A 20,812-nucleotide genomic window follows, 5' to 3' on the forward strand; every position below is an offset into this window, starting at 1 on the left:
CTGCACTAAAAAGAACTGTTGTCGGCACCTAAATCTAGCTAGACTGGTTGACAACACTGTGAGGCTGTGATCGTGAGACTTGAGTGGTCTGGCTCACTACAACTAATCGGCTCAGGGAACTATCTCATTCGTCGAACATGTGATTACAACACAGGGGTTATGAGGCACCACGTCGTCTGCATGGAAGCTAAATCAAGCACACTGCCCTCAAGTTTGTCATCGGAGATGTCGAGTCTTTTTTGTCAGGAAAGATGGCAGAGGGCGCGACAATCAACGCTCACGATGTTCGAAATCTAGTCAACGGAAATGTCGCGGGAGACCAGATTGGGGGAAACAAATTCGGAGGTGATCAAGTTGCAGGAAACAAGGTGATGACCCCAAATAGTTTGTTCAATGTTCTTTTGTAGAAATTGGGAATGAAGAATCCGAAGTCATCGCCTAATATTCAGAAGCTCGAATAGATCACGTTTGAGATACGCAATATCACATTCGATCCCGCGATCATAAAACAGCTAGGGTTAGACAACACAGAAACTGGTATCTCAGACGATCTTCGAAGGATTGGCCAGCTGGTCTCGAGCATGATTCTTGCTGAGCTTCGAGAGAACAACTCGATGTCTCCAAACACCATCGTCGGAGTACCGGAAACGAGACGCGCGCTCGAAGGTGGGTGCTTCGACTGATCGTCCAGCGGACCTGAGACTCACTCGGATAACATCCAGAATTTCACACATTACGCTACGCTGGTACTTTCGACACATGCAAAGGCAGCCCTGTCATAAAACTCTCCGATATACTCCCACTCTTGGTTACGGAGGCCCCAGTGGATCCAAAAACAACCCTCCGCTATTATACCTTGATGCGCAACATTCGACAACGGAAGGAAGGCGATACAACAATTTGTTTGCGACAATCTCGGCGGCTTCGTGACTGGGATGCAAAGTCTCACTCCTCTCTGCTACTTGTCAAAGGCTCGTTTGCTTCTCGTCACATCGTTAGGGACTTCACTGCAGATATAATTAATGAACTCCACAAAGAAAAGACTCTTATTGCCTGGGTACTCAAGCCGAGAGGCGAGCAGTCGTATACGTTTGATATTACAGGTGTTCTAAAACATCTTGTCCTCCAAATTCTGCAACAAAGCCCAGCAACCATGAATGAACGCGATGCTTCACTTGCTGCTCGAAGAGTTCAGAATACGTATACTATCGAAGATTGGTTCAGCTTCTTAGGATCTATCATAGGAGGATTGAAGAAGGTTTACCTCGTAATCGATATGGAGGCATTGGCTGGCGAGGCACAGGAGCATAAATGGTCAGATTCGTTTACCAAACTATTCGAAAAGCTGCAGGCGCATCAAACCCCTACGACGGTAAAGGTCGCTTTTACCACCTGCCGCAAGCCCATAATGAGGCAATATCAAGCCGTGTCCGAAACTGTCATCGACGCCGATGCCCCCCAGACGGGGACAAGATTGCAGTCACGTTTTTCAAGAATGACAAAGCGAGCAACGAGCCTATAACTAGTTAGATAGCGCGTAATTTTTATTATATAATTATATTTTCATTCTTGACAGAACCGCTGCATTATAACGTATCCAGTAAATTACCACATACTAAGATATAAAATCTACATCCGCTATGATTCCTCCGCCGTGAATCTTCAACACTTCCTGTATACAATTATCACACCATCACCTCATTATTTTGTCCCCATTGAATTTGTCTCCCCCAACCATATCCCCAGACACATATCCATTCACAAAATTCCCGACATTTCCCATTTCTATCATTTTATGACCTCGTACTGGAAAAGAGTTGGTTTCTGTCCTCACCCGTGACGCTCTATCGAATGCTGGTACAAGGGAAAGCAGCTCCTTTGCATACGCAGCTGCCACCGCCGCAGCATATGGCTGCCATCTTTTGTTCTTGTGTGAATCCGCATAATCGCAGATGCCGCGAACTACAAGACACGGAAAAGATTCCATCAACCCGGCTGCCTCCATCTCTAGACACTGGATGTTCAGGGTATTCCTTAGCTCATCCCTCGTTTGAGCATCCTTTATAACCGTATTCGATGATCCAATAGTTCCATAATGAATTACTGGGTTGATATCCGGCCGGGGCTCACGCACGAGCACTTTTGCCGAATCACAACGCTCGCAATCCTGTCCACCAGTGTGTTCATATGTTGCCTGGAAGAGTCGATCATTTTCCGATCCCTGGTAGATATAGTTCCCCCTTTTCATTCTTGGATACTTCTGAATCATCTCTTGGAGATGGTTTGGAATCTCACTATCCACCCTTAGATGGAGTGCCTCAAGCCTCGCCACTGTTGCTAGGAGTATATTTGGTGGCCTATCTAGCACTCCCGTCCGTTCGAATCGATCGTTCGTGAGAGTCTTTCCTCGGTCAAACTGCACCACCCCACCAAATAACCCCGAGGGTTTACTGACTACCACATCACCAAGGCGAATGTCGATACCATTTCTCACATTGGGGACCCCACCCCCAACGCCGATAAGCAGACTGAAGCGGACAGACCGAAAATCGTTCAACAGCTGGTTAGCTACTGAGGCGGCACTGTTGTTCCCAATATCTGGCATACTGGCAATGACCACGTTGTGTATTCCCATGCGTCCCAATGTGTAGCTATTCTTGTCGAGGCTGGTGGGAAGGCTAGGGTGTATTTCGTCTAGCAATGCCTCAACGGGCGCTTGCTCGACACCCATCGGACAGATACAGGCTACCGTATAGTCATCATGAGTGAGATGCAGAGTTGATGGGTTCATCTTAGTCTGTTTTTGAGTGAGTTATTTCAAATCTAGACTTTTGCTAGTAGTTGTGTAAGTTATGTGGAAGGATTTAACCTGAACAGAAGTATCCAATCGAGACTGTGGTGGTAGTCTTCTCTTGTGCTGAGCCTCATTTGTCAACCGATTAGGCACATCTGAAGAGGCACAGCTCTGCAAGCTGCCCGCTCTTTTCTTTTAATGCAGATAACGAACTTCAAAGTTCTCAGGATCGGGGAAAATTTTGTTTACTAGACTATCCTTTTTCCTTCATGGAAATATCAATGCATATATATTTGACAGGACATTAATCTCGGTATATATCAAACTTGGCGGTATCCTTCTGTTACTTAGTTCAAACTTTTCCTCCTTCGGAATCCGGCACATTATTTAGATATACAAAGCCATAATTCATTGGTCTCATAACAATGTTAATCAGAAATCTTTCACCTATCATCAATGTGGTAGTACACAGTCCCATTGGGAAGCTTCTACCCCAGTAACACTCCCCCTGTCATCAATAACAATATTGTCTATATCCTGCCACGTCTCTCCTTTCCGTACTATAGCACACAATGACTCAGATGAAAACTGTGGTCTGGTATCCTCAAAAGTCCTTAGCCATATTTCATCCTTTTCTACTGGCGCAGTAGCCAGCATCTGACGTAAAGTGTCTCCATATCGTCCGCCGGGCGTATCCATATCTGCTCCTTCTTTGAACAGTGCTATAAATATATCGGTATGTCCATTTTGGATAGCGTGCCTCAGAACAGAGTCGAACATGACTCCTTTGGCATGTATATTTCCACCGTGATCTATAAGATACTGGGCCATTTCAAGGTCACCATAGAACGCAGCTGTATGCAATGCCGTTCCAAATGCGCCTCCTCTTTGATTCACATCGGCACCATTCGATAAGAGAACTTTAACAACTTCCACAGAACCATAGCTAGCGCAGGCACTTTGTAGAGGAAATCCAAAACGACCACCGCCAATGTCAGTCTTAGCACCATATTGGATTAGTAGTTCGGCGGCTTTATGGTTGCTGTTGAAAGAAGCGACTTGAAGTGGTGTTTCATCCATCACTCTTTCCAAATTTGGATCTATGCCTTTGTCGAGAAGTAAGCGCAGAATGTCTGGATCGTTTGTTTCCGTGGCTGCACTTAACGCTGCACGGTTGTTTGTGTAAGCACCATGATCAAGAAGAAGATGGATAATGCGAATATCGCCAGATATAGAAGCCGCGGCAAGACAGCTCTGCCTATAACGACTTTCTGGACCCCTTCCAAAGTTAGGATCTGCTCCATGCTCAAGTAAAAGTCTCACACACGGCAGGTCCCCATTGAAGCATGCTACCAGCAGGCCTGATCCATCCTTTCCTCCGCATAGTTTGGGATCAGCTCCCCTGCTCAAAAGAAGTCGAACAGTGCTTGGATCCGTTTTCTCAAGCGTATATCCTGGACGTCGCCAACCTGAAGGCCAAGAATGTTTTGACATCTGGAAAAACTGGCGATCATGCCTCCCGACAACAGCTGCTTGGAGAGCTGTCACATAATCCCCACAAACATTATTGATATCAGATCCCTCATCCAATTCTTCTTCGACTATCTCATCAAAGCCAAAGTAACTTGCTGCATGAAGAGTCGTGACGAATTTTGCGTCACCGGTGAAATCAGCGCCGTGTTGCAGGAGCAATCGTACTGTGGCCACCTTATTCTGGGCCCAGAAAAGACCAAGATACGCAGCACGTAGCGCTTTTTTAAGAATAAACTCATTCTTAGTATCAATATCGTCACTGTCGAGCATCATTTTAAGAAGAGTCACGAGAGAATATGTGCTAGCAACTTCTAATGGTGACAATGGAATCGGGCCTATCAGATCACCGTGAAAATGTGGCGGCGTGGCCGAGGAGAAATATGCAATCCATTTGAAGTAGGTGTTTTGCCGATGAAGAAAAAAATCCAAGGCCAGTGCGTGTGTTTCAGTAGCTGTTTCTGGCACTTGTTCGTAATGGAATAACCAATTCTTCGCAGCGTAGATGGCCAACGGAAGATTTTCAGCAGCCTCGGGAATCGTGTCTTTGACTAAACGCAAGTACATCAAACAGCAGTCGGTTATCGAGGCATGGGCGCTTGGTTTCTCAATATGATACCGAGCAGCCGATCCTTTCACAATCTCGCTCGATAAAAGGTACTCTCGAATTGAAATATGCGCCAATCTGACTAGTAATCTTGGTTCTTTTTCGCTGTCTTCAGGATGCTCCTCGATAGTGGTTAATAGATTAGGACAGATATTAAGCACATCTGCTGGATCCCAGAGACACTCGATTTCCTCAAAAGGTTCTGCATTCATATCCATGGCTGCTAACTCTGCCAACTCCTCAATGTACAAAGGGCGTGCACTGAACAACAGCCAGTGAAGTATTCGTATGGCAACCTCATAGTCATTGTCAGAAATTCGACTCAATATTTGAGCATATGTGTCATTCAATCCTTTCGGCATAGTTGTCAGCGCTTGTCGTAGTTCCTGGGGCTTTCGGCAATTCACTAGTGATATCAGTTGGAACATAACCCATTGGAACCTATGTAAACTAGTCAGCGACTCTCACCGATTTCGTATGGTTGGCTTTCTTTGCTTACATCCCATCTGAATTTTCGACGAGTGAATCTTCAATTTCCTCCTGAACTTTAGGGTGACTGCGCCACCGCTTAAGGTTCCTGTCAGTGCGGAGTCGGTCTCGGATATACATTCGAATATCCTGCTTCACCAGAGCAGCGGAAAGCCGAATCATGGATTTGTTCATTTCTAAACCATCAACAAATTCTTTGATGTCTTTGGTTTCCCGGCTTGTGAAGACCAGATGAACCTTGCTTTCTGTCCATTTTTCCATCTCTTCTAGAACATCAAAAATAGTCTCCAGCTCCTCGCACTCATCAAGGGCATCCAAGACAAAGAAGACGTCATTAAATTCCCGAGATATATTACCTAAAGAGGAAAGTAGCTGCTCTGATGATGGTTGCTGATTTCCGTTTCCAAAAATCTCCGGTAAGACGTCTGATGTTCGCTTACCGTGATTAAAAAGCTGTTTTAGCAAAGATCGTAACATCCCGGATAAAGTCCTCTTGTCTTTATCATCTCCTTTAAAGTAAAAATAAGCCACCGCCAGGCTCATATCCAGCTCGGTGCTCTTGAGAAGGTCTTCGACAATTGTCGATGTAAGTATGGTTTTTCCGCAGCCAGCAATGCCATATATCCATAACAAGGATCCTGAATTGTCTTTCCAGTCCTTATATTTCTTGTCTTGTATTAGCCACGTGCCTGTGTTTTTGGTTTTTAGACGCAAGGCATGTGTATGGTCAACCGAAGAGTCTGGTGCTGCGAGCCACTTGACAATTCTCTCTCCTTGTTCGCCTAAGAGAACCGTCAGAATTACGAGCCATAAAACAGAATAGCTGCACTTACGCCGGCTTTCTTCCTCCTTCTGTGACTGAAGTAACTTTACCATGGAATGGGTTTCAAACGTCTTTTCCCGAATCTCCAACATATTGTCACTAAGTATGGTTAGCGGTGGATCTCAATTGAAGAGAGACGAAGAGAAAATACGTTTCATCTAGGGTTAGAGCTAAGCTGAACAAAGCAATGTAATGATTAATATCGTCCATAATGTTTCTCATGTACGCTTCTTTCAGCGGCCAGTGTAATGCTCGAAAAAACGATTCCTTCTTCGTCAGGCTGACTTGGCTCGAGGGTACAATATCCCGCTCTAATTGCTCCAACTTGCGAAGACATTCTTCAAAAACGTATTCTAGCTGGCACAATTTGTGTAAAGTCGGTAGTAGATAGGACTCTTCTTCCGCATCTTCATCCTCTCCGTTTTGGAGTACATGAGTGCCACGCTGTGTCAGATCCTCTAGTGTCCTGAGTACTATTTGAAGTCCGCCTAATTCTTGGATCAACCGTAGAATTAGACTCTTTGTGTTTCTGGCCGATTTTATATAGTGCATACAATGAGTGCTGACCACGCTCGCAATCTGAATGACAGCGATCACACTTGCAGTAACACTTAGAGGATCCATGTTTTCGGTCGAGTGGACTTAGTCGCCATCTGGATGGATTTCGAAGACAGTGAGCCATCTTGGTGCGTATGTCCATTTATAAACCGGCCGGTGAAATTCTCTTTTGGTTTGTGCCTGTGCTGCAGGATGATGGGGTAAGTAGATAAATGAGGCTGTGGTTGATGTTGGACGAATGGTAGTCAATAGCCGCCGGAGCTATGTTGGCAGGCGATACGCTATCCCGGCAGGTGCAGTGCCGCATAAAGCTCCAGCAAATCAGATTCGGCACTTTCTTGTATAGTTGTCCAGGAGAACGTTTACTGGGTTCTGCTTTTGAGTCAGGTTTCATCCAATCGGTGAGTAAGGCGTACTCCGTAGCTCACTAGTCAAAGTTAAGCACGCTCTCATGTAGGAAATTGAAACAGAAACAACATATTCGGTTTCGACACTACGGTAATCTGTGCTAAGGATGCCTATTTGAAGTTGATATGAACTCTCAGATTCTGCTGGTAAGCTCTAAAATGCAAAGAACGATATAATAGACCCGCTAACAGAAATAAATATAATTCTCATTTCTGGACTAATATGTATTGTCCATCCTCCCATGCAAATTCGTGCAAGAAATTAGTTATCGAACACTCATAGACGGCCGGTTTAAAGATTGTTCTGAATGAGGTATTTTGCTTGTCCATAAATGAAATTGATGACTTCACCCTCAGTAGCGGTCTCGGGATAATGCGTAATGAGAATGGATGCTTTGCACTTTGCCGCGACAATCCCTTCCTTACCCTATATTGAATCAAAATTTCCCGTCAGTCATTGTTGGTTCGAGATAAAGAATACGCAATACGAAAATATAGCATGACGAACCGATTTAGAGAGCATAACTGGGATACCCTGAAGTTCTTCAATCTTGTTGAAAACATATCGTTTGCTTCCAAAATGAAGACCATGGGTTTGAGCATTGGTCGGGTCGTTGAAGGTGTAAGCGATGGCGTTCATTTGTTCGGGAGTCAACTGATGGTTGAATGAGGGTTAGTGATATGGACGAATAAACATCATCTTCTTCATGATTCCGCAGCGATGTACCTCAATCTTGGCGGACTTTCCCCATACAGCCTGTCCAGTTTGGTCAACAATCATGGCACTGTCGATCAAGGTACCGGTTGCGATACTAGATTAGCTCGTTAGGAAACCGGCATTGACATTGAAAGGCGGGGTGATAGTACTTCGCATCGAGGTAGCCTAACTCGGAGGGCATTGTTAATTAAGAGGCACATAATTTGAAAAGAACGCTGCTGTCAACAGAGGAAATAAGTCTGACACACTTACCGTCCCAAGACATCTTGACTGATGTGTGTGTGATTATCGGGCGAATAGACGAAGTTGTTTAGACAAGCAATCACCGATTCGGAGATCAGGTGGAAGGCGGATAGAATTCGTCCGAAGGGTTGAAGTATTACTCGTCAAGGAGACAAACCAAAGACGAATCTACAACAAGGGAAGCTTCAAAAAAGAAGAAAAGAGAGTACAAGATTATTAAAAGATGAACATTTGTTTTTACTGAAGAGACGAAAGTTGTTGATTTAGACACGTAGTCACGTGGAGTGGGGGTTGTGCCCCGCCTTTTTTGGCTTTGGCTTTGGTGTCGTCACCAACACAACGTCGTCTTCATAGCAGCTTCAAGTTGATTCTGTTGAGTATTTCGAAAAAAAAAAAAATTGATTACTTACTAACTGCTGCTTTCATAACTGCATATACGTATACACGTATTAACAAGAGAGGATTCTACCTAACTTTTGTAGCAATTCTATCTTGAGAATCGGCCCCTGAAGCATACCCAAACCCCCCACCAAGAGCTTCAGCCTCTGGCAGCTCTCAACATCCTCGATACTGCGACTACTCGTTATATGGATTCGCAAAATTGGATATCCATTCGACGCATCACACGACAGGTCCTCGGCATGAAGTACTCCTCAGGATTAGTAACGAGAATCATGCGTGACGGCCTTTGTACCTAAGGCCGTCAATAGCCAACTCCGGCAAACCGAGAGATGCCGAAGCTTGTACCACTCTAACCCTAACACTAACCCTATAGACAAGGGTTGCTAGCATCATCAGTCAATTTACCCATTGATGCGAGCAGTAGTCGACGTTGGCACACTCAGATTGCCTATAATCATATGCCGTTTCCACTTCTATGCAAATTCAGCCTAAAAGATTGCCCGCGACTCATGTCTATCAAGAAGGATACAGTTTTGATCACAAGAAGTTGAATGAAGGCGAGCGCTTTGTTCATGTAGGATTCAACGTTTGTGAAATCTGAAGTCTATCACGGTCGATACAGGACTTCGACTATGAGGCGTCTTTTGCTACGATACTTGTTGAGCTTTCTTCGACCTGACCACTCCTGTAATGATTAGCTCTGCGAATGAAAATGTTATTTGGGTTATAGGTGGGCTGGTTAAGAAGCAATAGAACCTGGATACGATGGCGATAGTACACTTACCACAGTACTTACTAGAAGATTGTAACAATGGTCAGAAAGACTTGTTATTTGAACTGTTCCATGTGTATGTGTGATACTGTCACAACGTCTGGTGCACTATCAACTTGGGTCGGCTATACCACCATCTCGCCATCCTGCACTGCTTTTTTAGTCTCTCGGAGGAATTGTACCTCGGGCTTAGTGCTGCTTCAATCTGATTATGCTATGTGGGGCTGAGGACGATCATCCATCACGATATTTAAAACTCTATGGTTTACGAGACAATCAGACAACGGAATCAAACCACCTCTCTTAAAGATGTTGAATCTTCTCTTTCCGACATCGTGACCACAATAACATCTACCAATCTAGACCCTGGGCCGACTGGCCGATGCATGAAAAGTATTGCAAACACGCCACCATGTTTCACTAGTGTTTAGCCTCCCGCAATGCCACCTCGAATTTCAGGCGTTGCATTCCACCGAATGTGCAAGATATTCGAGCTACAACAAGGATCCATGGTCATTCTGGATTCGTCTCCTACTCCGTGATTCCCATATGAAGTGGATGTTGCAACCGTCAGCTGTAATCATTACGGACGACATCAGCTGAAGTCGTGGAAGCTCTGCACGAGACCAACACATCAAAGACGCCAGCGGACCTGTTCTTATTTTATTGCGGCCCACCAGCTGGTAATTAATTTGACGATTGGTTGAACAAATTGTGTGTCTCTTTTGGCAAAAGAGAGGGCTTGAGAGTGTCGTTGTCGACCCTGCCATATGATTGGTCAGACGGCAAATAAGGGTATTCACCAGTCAGCGAAGCGTCTCCGTGTTTTTAATTAATCCTCAACCACAGGGGGGCAAGCCATCAGGTCTCCCCATAACTAGAGGAGGCTTGTTCGTCTGACAGCAACAAATTCGTGAAGCGTAAGACCTGGACCTGGTAACCGGTCAGCCAATTTCAAGCCAAAGACCCATTCATTCAATTTGGATTTCCGCCTCCTCGTCCGTTGTCACATTGGGCCAATCATTAGGGCTGGTCTGGGCTGTCGCATCATTGATTGAGAAATTTCAGATCTGTAACATACTGAGTCCGAAATCAATTAAAGGGCCGAATATGGCCACTTCGTCTAGCTGTGCTGGTCAAACATTATTTTCTTCGTCTTTTTGAACCTTCCTGCACTGGTGCAGCAAGTGTCGTAGGGTTATCCCCCTCTCGTTCTCTAGTTAATATTTTCTATCTTGGCTTTCTGGAGAGCCATCCACTCCTTTATTTTATTAAAAAATTACTTTCGGACGAGTCATTATCCTACAATAAACTTCAGAAAAAGGCAATTAGGTCAAAATGGGTATCTTTAGCAGATCACGCGCAAATACGGCAAACGGGATATCGCAACCAGTCCTCACATTCTCCGATGCAGCGCCTCGAGATGATCTTCAATCGTTGAGAACTTTCGAGTCGTCAAACCCAAGACCGCGTACAGCGAAGCTCGAGAAACAGACTGGTACAACCACATCAAATGGGCGATTATCTAGGCAGAAGTCGCAGAAAAACGTTGTCCAGGCATTCGATTTTACGATTACGCAGCCTCCCGAGGGTCCTCTGGACCTAAACGAGCCTGTTTGTTTGAATGGTGGTGGAATGGATTCGCATGCGATTGGGATTGCGTTGGGTAGTCCTAGTATGGTACCACCCCAATACCATCCTCGTGAATGGTCTAGTCCTCCCTCGGAGCGACAGGATACGACACCAATAGTCAGCGGCACAGGATCCTTGCGCCGGAAACCGAGCAAATGGAGGAAAATCGGAGGGATGCTCATTGGCAGACAAAATGAAGAAAAAAACACCCGTGAAAAGTTTTATCAGGTCGAGATGAACAAGCCCCAGGACGAGACTGTGCGGGTTATTCAAAACTCAGACTATGAGCAGCCAATTGTTAGTGTGTCGCCTCAGTTTCATGATGATTGTTGGGAGGATAATCACCAGAAGAATCCGGCTGATTCCTTACTAACGGTTAACATTCCGACGGTGCAGATGGAGCGATACAGCGTGATGTTCCATGACGTGCTGGGAGAGAAGCCGTCGTCGAATTTGTTAGCTCGTCGGAGCAAGGCTTTGAACCGGCTTTATGTGAACGGCATGAAGGTAAGTGGCGTTATATGCAAGTGATATTTTTTGGGGTATATCTGACAATAACAAGCCCGGTCTCGATGAACGACACAAACCACAACGACGGGCTACATCACCATCCACGAACCGCTCCTCAACATTTACATTATTCCCTGGAGTTGCTCAAAACAAGAATATCATCAATGGCCAATACAAACCTACCCGTGCTGCCAACGAGTTCGCTCCACGAAGCCCAGTTAGATCAAACACCTTTCCAAGGGTAGCCAGGATTAACAAGCATGACAATAACCTTACAGTTCCGGATCTGCCACCTGCATTATCAACTGGAGCTTCCTCGGGTTTCTCTTCTGCGGAACCATCGCCAATTCCAATCAATATACCCGTCACCACAGCGAGGAACAACATCAATCCCAAGAACGAGCCGGTATGGGAGATGATCACCACTAGAAAGGCTTCATCTGGTTCTCTGGAAGGTACTAGACCGTCTACGGATGTAGAAGCATCTCCGAAACCGACTTCGACGCCGACGATGACCACACCTTTGATACCGCAGGAACAAACCGTCCAGAAGACAAACGGCCAGAGAGCAAAACCTGCTACAAGACCATCACTTGCAGTCCTGCCACCCCGAAAAGCTTCCCTACTAGCCTATGCGGACAAAGCAAAACCGAAAGCCAGAAGCAACAACGGGATCCAAGAAGACAACCACCCCCTCCTCCTATCAGCGCACGAAACTAACGCATCCCCCGTTCGAGACGTTCCGAAACAACCACAACTCCAACGCTCCCAAACAATGCCCTTACCCCTAAATTTCACCAAAAAGACATCCACCCAAACCCCGTCAACAAGCCAAGCAACAGGAACGACAAAGCTCCATCCAAACCCCTCAAGCGACTCCCTCCTCCTCGACGCATCCTTCTCATCCTCAATCACCTCACCCATGATTCCCCAAACACTTGAAATCTCAATCGCACGCTCCGTCTCCCTAAGTCGGCGCATAATCCCCAAACAGACCCTCGTGCCCCTAGGACCAAATACGCATGCTTTCTTCCACAATGAGAATGAGCGATTCGGCGAGTTGATGGCACAGAAAAGGGTGCCTGTGTTGATTGATATTAGCCCTGCGACTGCGGATGGTAGTGATGGGGAAATAGAAGGGGAGGGTGGTGTAGGGGGTGCAGGACATAGGTATCAAAAGTCACAGGATATTGTTATTGAGTCTGCTTGATTTTTTTTTTCTTTCTTCTGTTGCTGCCTGCTTTGTTCTGGCGAGGCGAAATGGTTCGACTGATGGGAGTCCACTCGTTTCTTTCCTTGGCACTCTTTACTTGTTTGATTTGTGTTGTATACCGCGTTTAATTGTTGAGATACCATTTTTCGTACTTACAGGTCCAGCTCAGTTGACCCATGGTCATTTGAGTATGACTCTGAGCGGCGACCTGGCTGCTGATTTTGAGAATCACATTCCTTTCTTCGTTATATTTCTTATCTACCTTCTCAGAAAACTGATCCATTTATGTAAACATCCCCTCCGTCCAACATATAGACCGTTTATCTTCTGTATGGGTCTGTCCGGTGTATCTACCTATCACTTCTTCTCCACTCTTGCATCAACATCTACAGTCCTTGACGAGGGTCCCTCCCCATTTGACTCGGGAAATACCGGTACCTCGACACCAACCATCTTCCACTCCATTCCGATATAGGAATCGCTCACGATAAGAACATCCACTTTCCTCGTGGCTGCATCTGTCGGCGAAGACAACAAGAACTCGTTAGGGAATTTCACAGTGGCTTTGGCTGTGATACCATTGTTTCTTCTCTGTCCACGAGAGTGTTCGGTGTTGTTTCTGGCCTGGGGATTGAACCACGACACTCGTTTCAAGGCGAGTAGTTCTCCATTACCCTCACCGCTTGAAGCGGTCACGATCAGGAAGTAGCCTTCGGTCTGTGGCTTCGGGAATCGCGGAGCATGGATTTTGAAATCTGATGTCAGGGGTGTGTTTTGACGGGCGAGCGATATTGTAATGCTCTTTGGTGATATATCTGATACAGAAATCGAGAGACGCGGTAGAGCTGAGGTGACGATTTTATCGACTTGGTGGGTTGCTAGGGGCCTGAATGTTGGCGTCGATGATAGCGTCTCGTTCAATGCCTGAACAATGGTCGCGGGCCGCATGGACGAAAGCGCAACGAGTGAATCTGGCGAGTTGGTAGATGCTCTCTTATTTTTCTTTGTTTCGTTACTTGCCACAGCCGCTGTAAGGATCTCAGGCTCAATACCAGGCAAGATTGACAACGGATGATCTTCAGGCCATCGCGCAGATTTGATGCATTGCAAGAGTGTCATCATCATACGACACGCAGGTAAGTACCCCAACTCAGCTAGGACATCGATACTAGCCTGGATGATACGGATACCCTGGTCGAGAACCGATGTTTGATCACCGACGTAATCCGATATAGGCAGATCGATGCGAGACATATAGGCTTGCAAAAGCAAGAACGCCTTGATATGTGGATCCCACATTGGCAAGTCACCCATTCCTTCAGGTAGGCTGGATATCGGAAGATTCTTCGCAAGCTCAGCATTGACGAGATCTTCATTGTGGCGGACGGGGAGCTCATCGAACTCGGTGGCTGAACACATCCATGCCAGTACTTGCTCGAATGACGGCTGCCGAACCGCATGGCTCATCAAGTAGCGGATTGTCTTGTGTGAGAGGTAGTAGTAACTCATAATCTTACCGAATGGAGTAGAATCAACCTCTCCGGTTGCCACATCCAGGGTTACACAGGAAGATTCGGAAAGTTCATTGAGTGATTTGTCGACAAGGTCAATCATGAATTCGGATGCGATCTGTTGTGCTGCCATGGTGTTGTGTTCATCGGCAGAAATCTCGAGTCCATAATATGAAGGATTCTTGTGTAGACGGCGGAAGAAGAATGTCCAGGTCAAATAATCCAACGCATCCTGCTTCGTTACAATGGTTCCTGCAGACACTTCAGCGCCCAAGTGATTGTCTAGAACTTTGTGCAATGTTGATTCTACCGGGAATCCTGTGTGCAGGAAGTGCTTGTAGAATGGTTTCTTGGCATCTTGTGTGAAAATCCGAGCAATACCCGAGTTGTCGAACTGCGGTCGTCCAGCACGACCAAGCATTTGCAACACATCAGTCAAATCCATATCTTTGTATCCTTCGATCTTGGCATCGAAATACTGTGTTCCTTTCACCACAACAAGATGTGCAGGCAAGTTCACTCCCCAGGCCAAGGTACTAGTAGCGACAAGAATCTGGATCTTGTTATTTGCAAATAATTCTTCTGCAAGTTGTCTGTCCGACTCAACAAGACCTGCATGATGCAGACCGATACCGAAGCTGAGTGCTTCTCGTAACGCATCGTCCTTGACACGCGCGAGATTTACTTGAAGATCGTCTTCAGACATTCGCACAAACCGTCTTGGATTATCTTCCATACCGCAGTAATTGATCAAATCCTTGGCGGTCAATCGTGTCTGTCTTCGAGAAGCCACAAAAACAATAACGGGTTTCTCCGGCGAGTGATTCTTGATTGCAAGGAAAGTTGGGCGATTCATTGACTGCATCAAGGGGCAGAACCCGCGCTGCTCTGGGAACCCGTCAATAAAGATTTCTAGCGGCACAGGACGAACGGAGTGTCGGAAGTTGTACAGCCCTTCCTTGACGCCCAACCAGTTTCCTAGGTCCGTAGCATTGGCGCATGCAGTCGACATCCCCATCAATCTAACGGATCCTTTCGACTGGGATGCAATGTAGTTCATACGCGAGACGATAATCTCCAAAATAGGACCACGATCGCCGCCTAGTAGATGGATTTCGTCAATAATGACCAAGCTGACTTGACGCACGTATCCTCTAGTCTGCCAACTACGAGAAATACCATCCCACTTCTCAGGTGTTGTAATGATGATATCCGCGTCTCTGATTGTACGAGTATTAGGTGTGTTATCACCAGTCAATTCCACCAATTTCAGACCCATCGCGGTCGTGATTCGCTTCCGCCAGTCTTGCACTCGCTCACGAACTAATGCTTTCATTGGTGCGATATAAACGACCTTGGACCCTGGCCGCTCACGGAAGGCCCACCACATGGCCAACTCACAAGCAACTGTCTTTCCACTACCAGTAGGAGAGCCCAGCAAGACGTTGGCTGAAGTATGATAGAGTGTGTGAAACAGTTGCGTCTGCATAGGATTGAAGAATTGGAAGCGTTGCCCGTAGATTTCCTCCAAAATGGGGTTCTGCAATGCCGAAATAGGCAGTGGCTGAAGATCTAGCAGATCTGTATAGACGCTCTCTGTGTCGGGCCGAATAAGGTGCTGGAAAGAGACTGGAGTAACCGTTTCAGCTCCAAGCCATCGGTCTGACATTGCACGCACGTAGATCTGAGCTGGCAACGGATCGGATAGAGGGATCGTAAAATTGAGTTCGTGATCATCGTAAAGTTTTTTACGACTCAGTATAAAGTATTCGTGGTGGTATATTTCAGAGGTGTCCGAATTCTCAACCCAAATCCAGTATCCTTCAGATGCTCCGTGGTGTCTATCATTCCAGGTGAACTCGGGATAAAGCGAAAGACGGATGCGAAGGACATCCCTGTTTAATGGGGCAATCTCAGCTTCAACAGTTAGCGTAGGGAAGTTATCCAGTAACTTGGAGAGAGTGTTCCCCATGCGATGGTTATGTACGAGGTGACCAATTTCGGCTGGCTCCATATCTCGCATCGACTCAATTGACGAAGTCGGCAGCTTTTCGTCCAGATTCTTCATAATTGGCATAGGTAGGTCAAATTGATGGAATGGATGCTGGAACGGCCATATTTGTTTTTCAATAGACTTGCACATTGACAATAACACCTGACATTGGTAACCCCATCGACGGTTCAATGCAATCATGAACAGAGCGCGACAAATACGTGCCGACTGCTGAGCCACATAAGCCAAATCTGACACCAGAGCAAAATCTTCTAATTTGGCACGAGAAATGTACGACTGCAGAAGAATGTTCGTTTTTGCATGAGACGAGTCATTGTCTCCTTCTACCTCCGTTTGCAAAGCTTCCTCACGTAGTCGATCAAGTTCTTTTGATTCGTTTTCCCGAGCTTGAATATTGTCGAATTCTCCACTCATACTTATCATCTTGAGAACGTCTGCTTCACTGGCTCTTGGACGCATCATTTCATTGAAAATCTCGATACTTGTTTGCAAAACATAAAATTGACTTGCAATACGGCCAACATCTTTGGCACGAAGCTCCTCTGTTCGCTCGTTGAAGATGATCATTTGGCTTTTCTGCAGTACTCGAGCGGCGTTGACAATCAATTCTCGGCGTCTCTGTACAAGCATGGGGTCATCACGAATCTCTGCCCATTCAATGCCGTAATTGCGAGGCTGACGTAGCATTCGAACGAAAAGATACGAATAGCCGAGCCATTGTACTGCTTCAGCCACAGTAGTAACGGTGCCAAGAGAAATCTCTGCATTGAGATTGTCCACGAGTTTACTAGAGAAGCGTGATTCAATTGGCTGTTGCGATGTGACTGCCGACAAGTAATGATGGAGTTTGTCGTGAGTCGTGCAAATGAAGCCGATACCAGTGTCTTGAAACTGTGGACGACCAGCACGACCAAAGATCTGCAGTACATCAAGAATGCCAAGATCCACGAATTTACCTTCTTGAGCACTGTACAGTTGAGTACCTTTAATGACAACAGCGGCGGCCGGAAGGTTGACACCCCAAGCCAAGGTTGCCGTACAACAAAGTACTTTGATATGTCCCTCGGCAAACATACGTTCCATCAGATTACGATCAGATCTAGTCAGACCAGCATGATGGGCACCAAATCCAGCAGCAAAGAGATCACGCAATTCTCGTGCACGGGCGCCTTTCAAATCCTTGACTGCTTGGCTGTATCCCTCTGAGTCCTGTCCTACCATGAAAAGATCCTCACACTGTTGCTCAGCAGCCATTTGCTTGAATGTGCGAGCAGTCAAAACTGTATCTTTGCGAGAGTGAACGAAGACCATCACTTGATGGCCTTGCTCCAACATGTCTCGTACTTTCTCAAAGGCAACAGCGTCGATGTTCTCGCGAGATTGCTTGCTGTTGGGCTTTCCTTTGACACCAACGAAATGTTGTTCCAAGGGCACCGGACGAAAAGATTGGTCAAAGAAGAAGAGACCAGCCATTCGGTTCACCTTCAGAAAATCTGCCACGTCGATGTAATTGGGCAGAGTAGCAGAAAGACCGACAATCCGGATCAAGGATTGTGTGCTCTCGACTTGACGTTCCGTTCGTGCAACTAGGGATTCAATTACCGCACCACGTTCATCGTGAAGCATATGAACTTCATCAATAATCAACAGCCGTACTTTCTGTACAAGCTCGGTATCTCCAGTGCTTTTTCTGGTGACAACATCCCATTTTTCTGGTGTTGTCACGATAATCTGCGTTTCCACAATCTCCCGCTTTGTCAATTGCATATCACCTGTCAACTCGCGAACTTTAATTCCAAGCCATGCCAGGCGCTTTCCTAGTTTTTCCGTAACTTCTGCTGCCAGAGCCTTCATTGGTGCCACGTAAACAATCTTGAAGTCATCCAATTGTACTACAAACTCAGTTGCATCAGGCTCTTCGAGAGGGTTGGGTGTGACGTTTTTCGCAATAGCATTGAGAATGGTCAACATGGCTGCATCAGTCTTACCGGCACCTGTCGGAGCGCAGATGAGCATATTCTCGCTCGTCTTGTACGCTACATCGTACAATAAACTTTGCATCCGATTCAACGACTTGTAGCCTTTGAATGTTCCTTTGCATAGCCCGTCTAAAGATGAGATCTGCACCAATTTTTGGTTCGGTCCAACAGGGGATACACCGCGTGAAGCAGGAACGCTGATCTCGGTATATTTCTGTTCTTCAACCTGCGTACTGCCCATAGGAAGACCATACTTTTTACCGCCCAAAGACAGCGTATTGCGAGAATCATGCAGTTTGTACACGTGCGGATATTTGACCTCGTCTCGGCTTTGTGCTGCTGCCAATGTAGCATGTTTGTGCTCGTAGTCCTGCTGGCGAAGAGCAGCTTCACGCTCTGCGCGTGTTTGAAGTTTACCAGCAAATAATCCATCAGTCTGTGCCGTCGTTTTTGGCGCCTTGGATGAAAGAATATCCTGCCTGTGAGTGATTATATCGATCACCAGATCCAGATCATCAAACCCGATTATTTCGGCAAGCGACATTTGCAGTTCATCATCTCCGCTATCCGAAGCTAGAAGAGCAACAATCTGCTGCAAAAGCGCCTCAGAGTCAAGTCCCGACTTCTGAGCTGCGAGTTGTTGACATCTGGATTCTAGCCAGCTATGATCATACCCCGCAGTCAGCGATACTCCATTTACATGGTCAAAGTCGTCACATTCTTCGTCGGAACTAATGACATCCCAAATATCATCCACTGCACCGGATGAATATTCTTCGTCATCGAAATCCAGGTCTATATCAGTTTCGATCGATGATTCTATGCTTTGGCGGCGTTCTTTCAGTTTTAGGTCGGCAATCGACTGTTTCATCTGCGAAAGCTGTTGCAGCCACTGGGACTGCAACGAAGCAATGTCCGACATTTTCGTCTCTTTCTAGATAGGGTTGATTTTATCTAAAATATTGACTGCGTGTATGTGAGTCAAAAGATAGAATTGTGATGTTGACAGACGAGATAAAATCATAAAAAGCAATCGGCGACCCAAAGCGGGAAGGCGCTTAGGGCATGTGTCAACAAGTGGCGCTAGTCCATAAATAGTGTGGCGTGGGCAAGCTATCTAGGCGGGGATTTGATACAGACGTCAGCCAGGAGTCGGAGTAGATACACCGAGAACTAGCACAACACCCCCACAGGCAGCGAGATTTTGAACATTTCGCGCAGCATCACAATATTTCTTCGATTAAAATCCTATTCATCACTTCTACAACACTCTCGCCATCATGAAGATCTATTATATGGGAGTACGTTGTGATTGCCGGTCGCCTCGCCTTGAAACAAGCAGCTTACATGGATATAGATTCTCCGCAACGAGACCAAGCCCGCCTTGGAGCTCTGTGGAGAGAAGGACCTCAGCAGGTATTCAGCCAGACAATATGTGCATGGCTATCAACTAACAGCCGTTGCAGTTTCTCCAGATTCACCCGCGAGAACTACAATGAATTCATGATGTGTGTCTTGATCCGGGCCTCTCCTTACTAGAAGATACTAACATCTCGGACCAACCCTAGGCTATTCACAAAGACCGTTGCCGGTAAGATTTAGTGACACCGAACGAAATCACGAACCAAGCTCATCCGTCACAGAACGAACAAAACCTGGCCAAAGGCAAACAATTGAAGAGAAGAGTTACAGTGAGTGCGATCCGATACTTTGAAACAGGGGCACGCATGCGTTGATATAGCAATAGGAGACTAAATTTATGTGTCTACAGCCTTCCACTCCATGAGCCGAGACGGCATCGCAGGCGTCATCGTCAGCGACAGCGAATACGTATGCCACGATATCTATCTTTCGCAACCCAGCTAACATATATATAGCCCCCACTCGTTGCGCAACAACTTCTCTCCAAGATGTATGCCTTATCCCCACCTGCGAGGAGTATTATAGCTGCTAACAGCAGTCACAGTACCGATGAATTCATCTCCAAACACCCACACAGCGAATACGCCAACACAAACCTCCCCGAACGAAGCTTGTCGTTCCCTCAGCTCGCCGATTATATCAAGAAATACCAAGACCCGTCGCAGGCCGATTCAATCATGAAGATCCAACAGGAGCTAGACCAGACCAAGATTGTGCTGTATGTAATCCTGCGAAAGAACGGAAGGGACTCTGGCTGATATGAAATGCAGACATAAAACGATCGAGTCTGTTTTGGAGCGAGGTATGATGGTCACAAGAGAAATAAGGAATATAAAGCTGACCGTTATTCAGGCGAGAAAATCGACAGCTTGGTCGCCAAGTCCGACGGTCTTTCTGCTCAGAGCAAGATGTTTTATACTCAAGGTATGTCGCTCTGTCTCCATAGATCCTTGTCTCGCTTGATTCATGCTAACTGTTCACTAGCCAAGAAGCAAAACTCCTGTGCGTATTCACTCCGGCCTCTTTCTCATGATTATCTAACTAACCAATATAGGCTGCATTGTCATGTAATTTGCCATTGCTCGTTATGACTCGGCTATTTTGGAGCCATTGAAAGAGGTGCTGTCACATAATTAGCTTCGTTGTCTCGATTCCGTTTACAACCACCCATGATTCCCGTCCCTTTGC

The 20,812-nt window shown here is 46.2% G+C and overlaps 7 protein-coding genes across 7 annotated transcripts; 3 read left to right on the top strand and 4 right to left on the bottom strand.

The window, feature by feature from the left end:
• Nucleotides 1–251: 251 nt before the first annotated feature.
• Nucleotides 252–1,522, top strand: EYB26_009212 (uncharacterized protein; the record flags this gene model as incomplete). Its single annotated transcript, XM_054268462.1, has 3 exons — nucleotides 252–368; nucleotides 462–666; nucleotides 723–1,522. 3 exons carry the CDS (start codon nucleotides 252–254, stop codon nucleotides 1,520–1,522), a joined length of 1,122 nt encoding a protein of 373 aa, XP_054124437.1.
• Nucleotides 1,523–1,693: 171 nt separating this feature from the next.
• EYB26_009213 (uncharacterized protein) lies at nucleotides 1,694–2,791 on the bottom strand (the record flags this gene model as incomplete). The annotated part of the gene is made up of 1 exon (XM_054268463.1): nucleotides 1,694–2,791. One exon carries the CDS (start codon nucleotides 2,789–2,791, stop codon nucleotides 1,694–1,696), a length of 1,098 nt encoding a protein of 365 aa, XP_054124438.1.
• Nucleotides 2,792–3,247: 456 nt separating this feature from the next.
• Nucleotides 3,248–6,867, bottom strand: EYB26_009214 (uncharacterized protein; the record flags this gene model as incomplete). Its single annotated transcript, XM_054268464.1, has 4 exons — nucleotides 3,248–5,372; nucleotides 5,431–6,202; nucleotides 6,254–6,342; nucleotides 6,395–6,867. The coding sequence occupies 4 exons, from the start codon at nucleotides 6,865–6,867 to the stop codon at nucleotides 3,248–3,250; spliced, it is 3,459 nt and encodes a 1,152-aa protein (XP_054124439.1).
• Nucleotides 6,868–7,500: 633 nt separating this feature from the next.
• On the bottom strand, nucleotides 7,501–8,191 carry EYB26_009215 (uncharacterized protein; the record flags this gene model as incomplete). Its single annotated transcript, XM_054268465.1, has 5 exons — nucleotides 7,501–7,635; nucleotides 7,717–7,863; nucleotides 7,936–8,020; nucleotides 8,076–8,091; nucleotides 8,179–8,191. 5 exons carry the CDS (start codon nucleotides 8,189–8,191, stop codon nucleotides 7,501–7,503), a joined length of 396 nt encoding a protein of 131 aa, XP_054124440.1.
• A 2,490-nt stretch (nucleotides 8,192–10,681) lies between these two features.
• Nucleotides 10,682–12,695, top strand: EYB26_009216 (uncharacterized protein; the record flags this gene model as incomplete). Its single annotated transcript, XM_054268466.1, has 2 exons — nucleotides 10,682–11,482; nucleotides 11,538–12,695. The coding sequence occupies 2 exons, from the start codon at nucleotides 10,682–10,684 to the stop codon at nucleotides 12,693–12,695; spliced, it is 1,959 nt and encodes a 652-aa protein (XP_054124441.1).
• A 360-nt stretch (nucleotides 12,696–13,055) lies between these two features.
• On the bottom strand, nucleotides 13,056–19,124 carry EYB26_009217 (uncharacterized protein; the record flags this gene model as incomplete). The annotated part of the gene is made up of 1 exon (XM_054268467.1): nucleotides 13,056–15,698. The coding sequence occupies one exon, from the start codon at nucleotides 15,696–15,698 to the stop codon at nucleotides 13,056–13,058; it is 2,643 nt and encodes an 880-aa protein (XP_054124442.1).
• Nucleotides 19,125–19,482: 358 nt separating this feature from the next.
• Nucleotides 19,483–20,695, top strand: EYB26_009218 (uncharacterized protein; the record flags this gene model as incomplete). The annotated part of the gene is made up of 12 exons (XM_054268468.1): nucleotides 19,483–19,503; nucleotides 19,560–19,618; nucleotides 19,669–19,710; nucleotides 19,771–19,793; nucleotides 19,846–19,893; nucleotides 19,974–20,032; nucleotides 20,080–20,114; nucleotides 20,169–20,342; nucleotides 20,395–20,426; nucleotides 20,477–20,548; nucleotides 20,609–20,626; nucleotides 20,679–20,695. The coding sequence occupies 12 exons, from the start codon at nucleotides 19,483–19,485 to the stop codon at nucleotides 20,693–20,695; spliced, it is 600 nt and encodes a 199-aa protein (XP_054124443.1).
• Between the last annotated feature and the right edge of the window lie 117 nt (nucleotides 20,696–20,812).

This window comes from Talaromyces marneffei, chromosome 7 (assembly GCF_009556855.1).
Source record: "Talaromyces marneffei chromosome 7, complete sequence".
Classification (NCBI taxonomy): Eukaryota; Fungi; Ascomycota; class Eurotiomycetes; order Eurotiales; family Trichocomaceae; genus Talaromyces; species Talaromyces marneffei.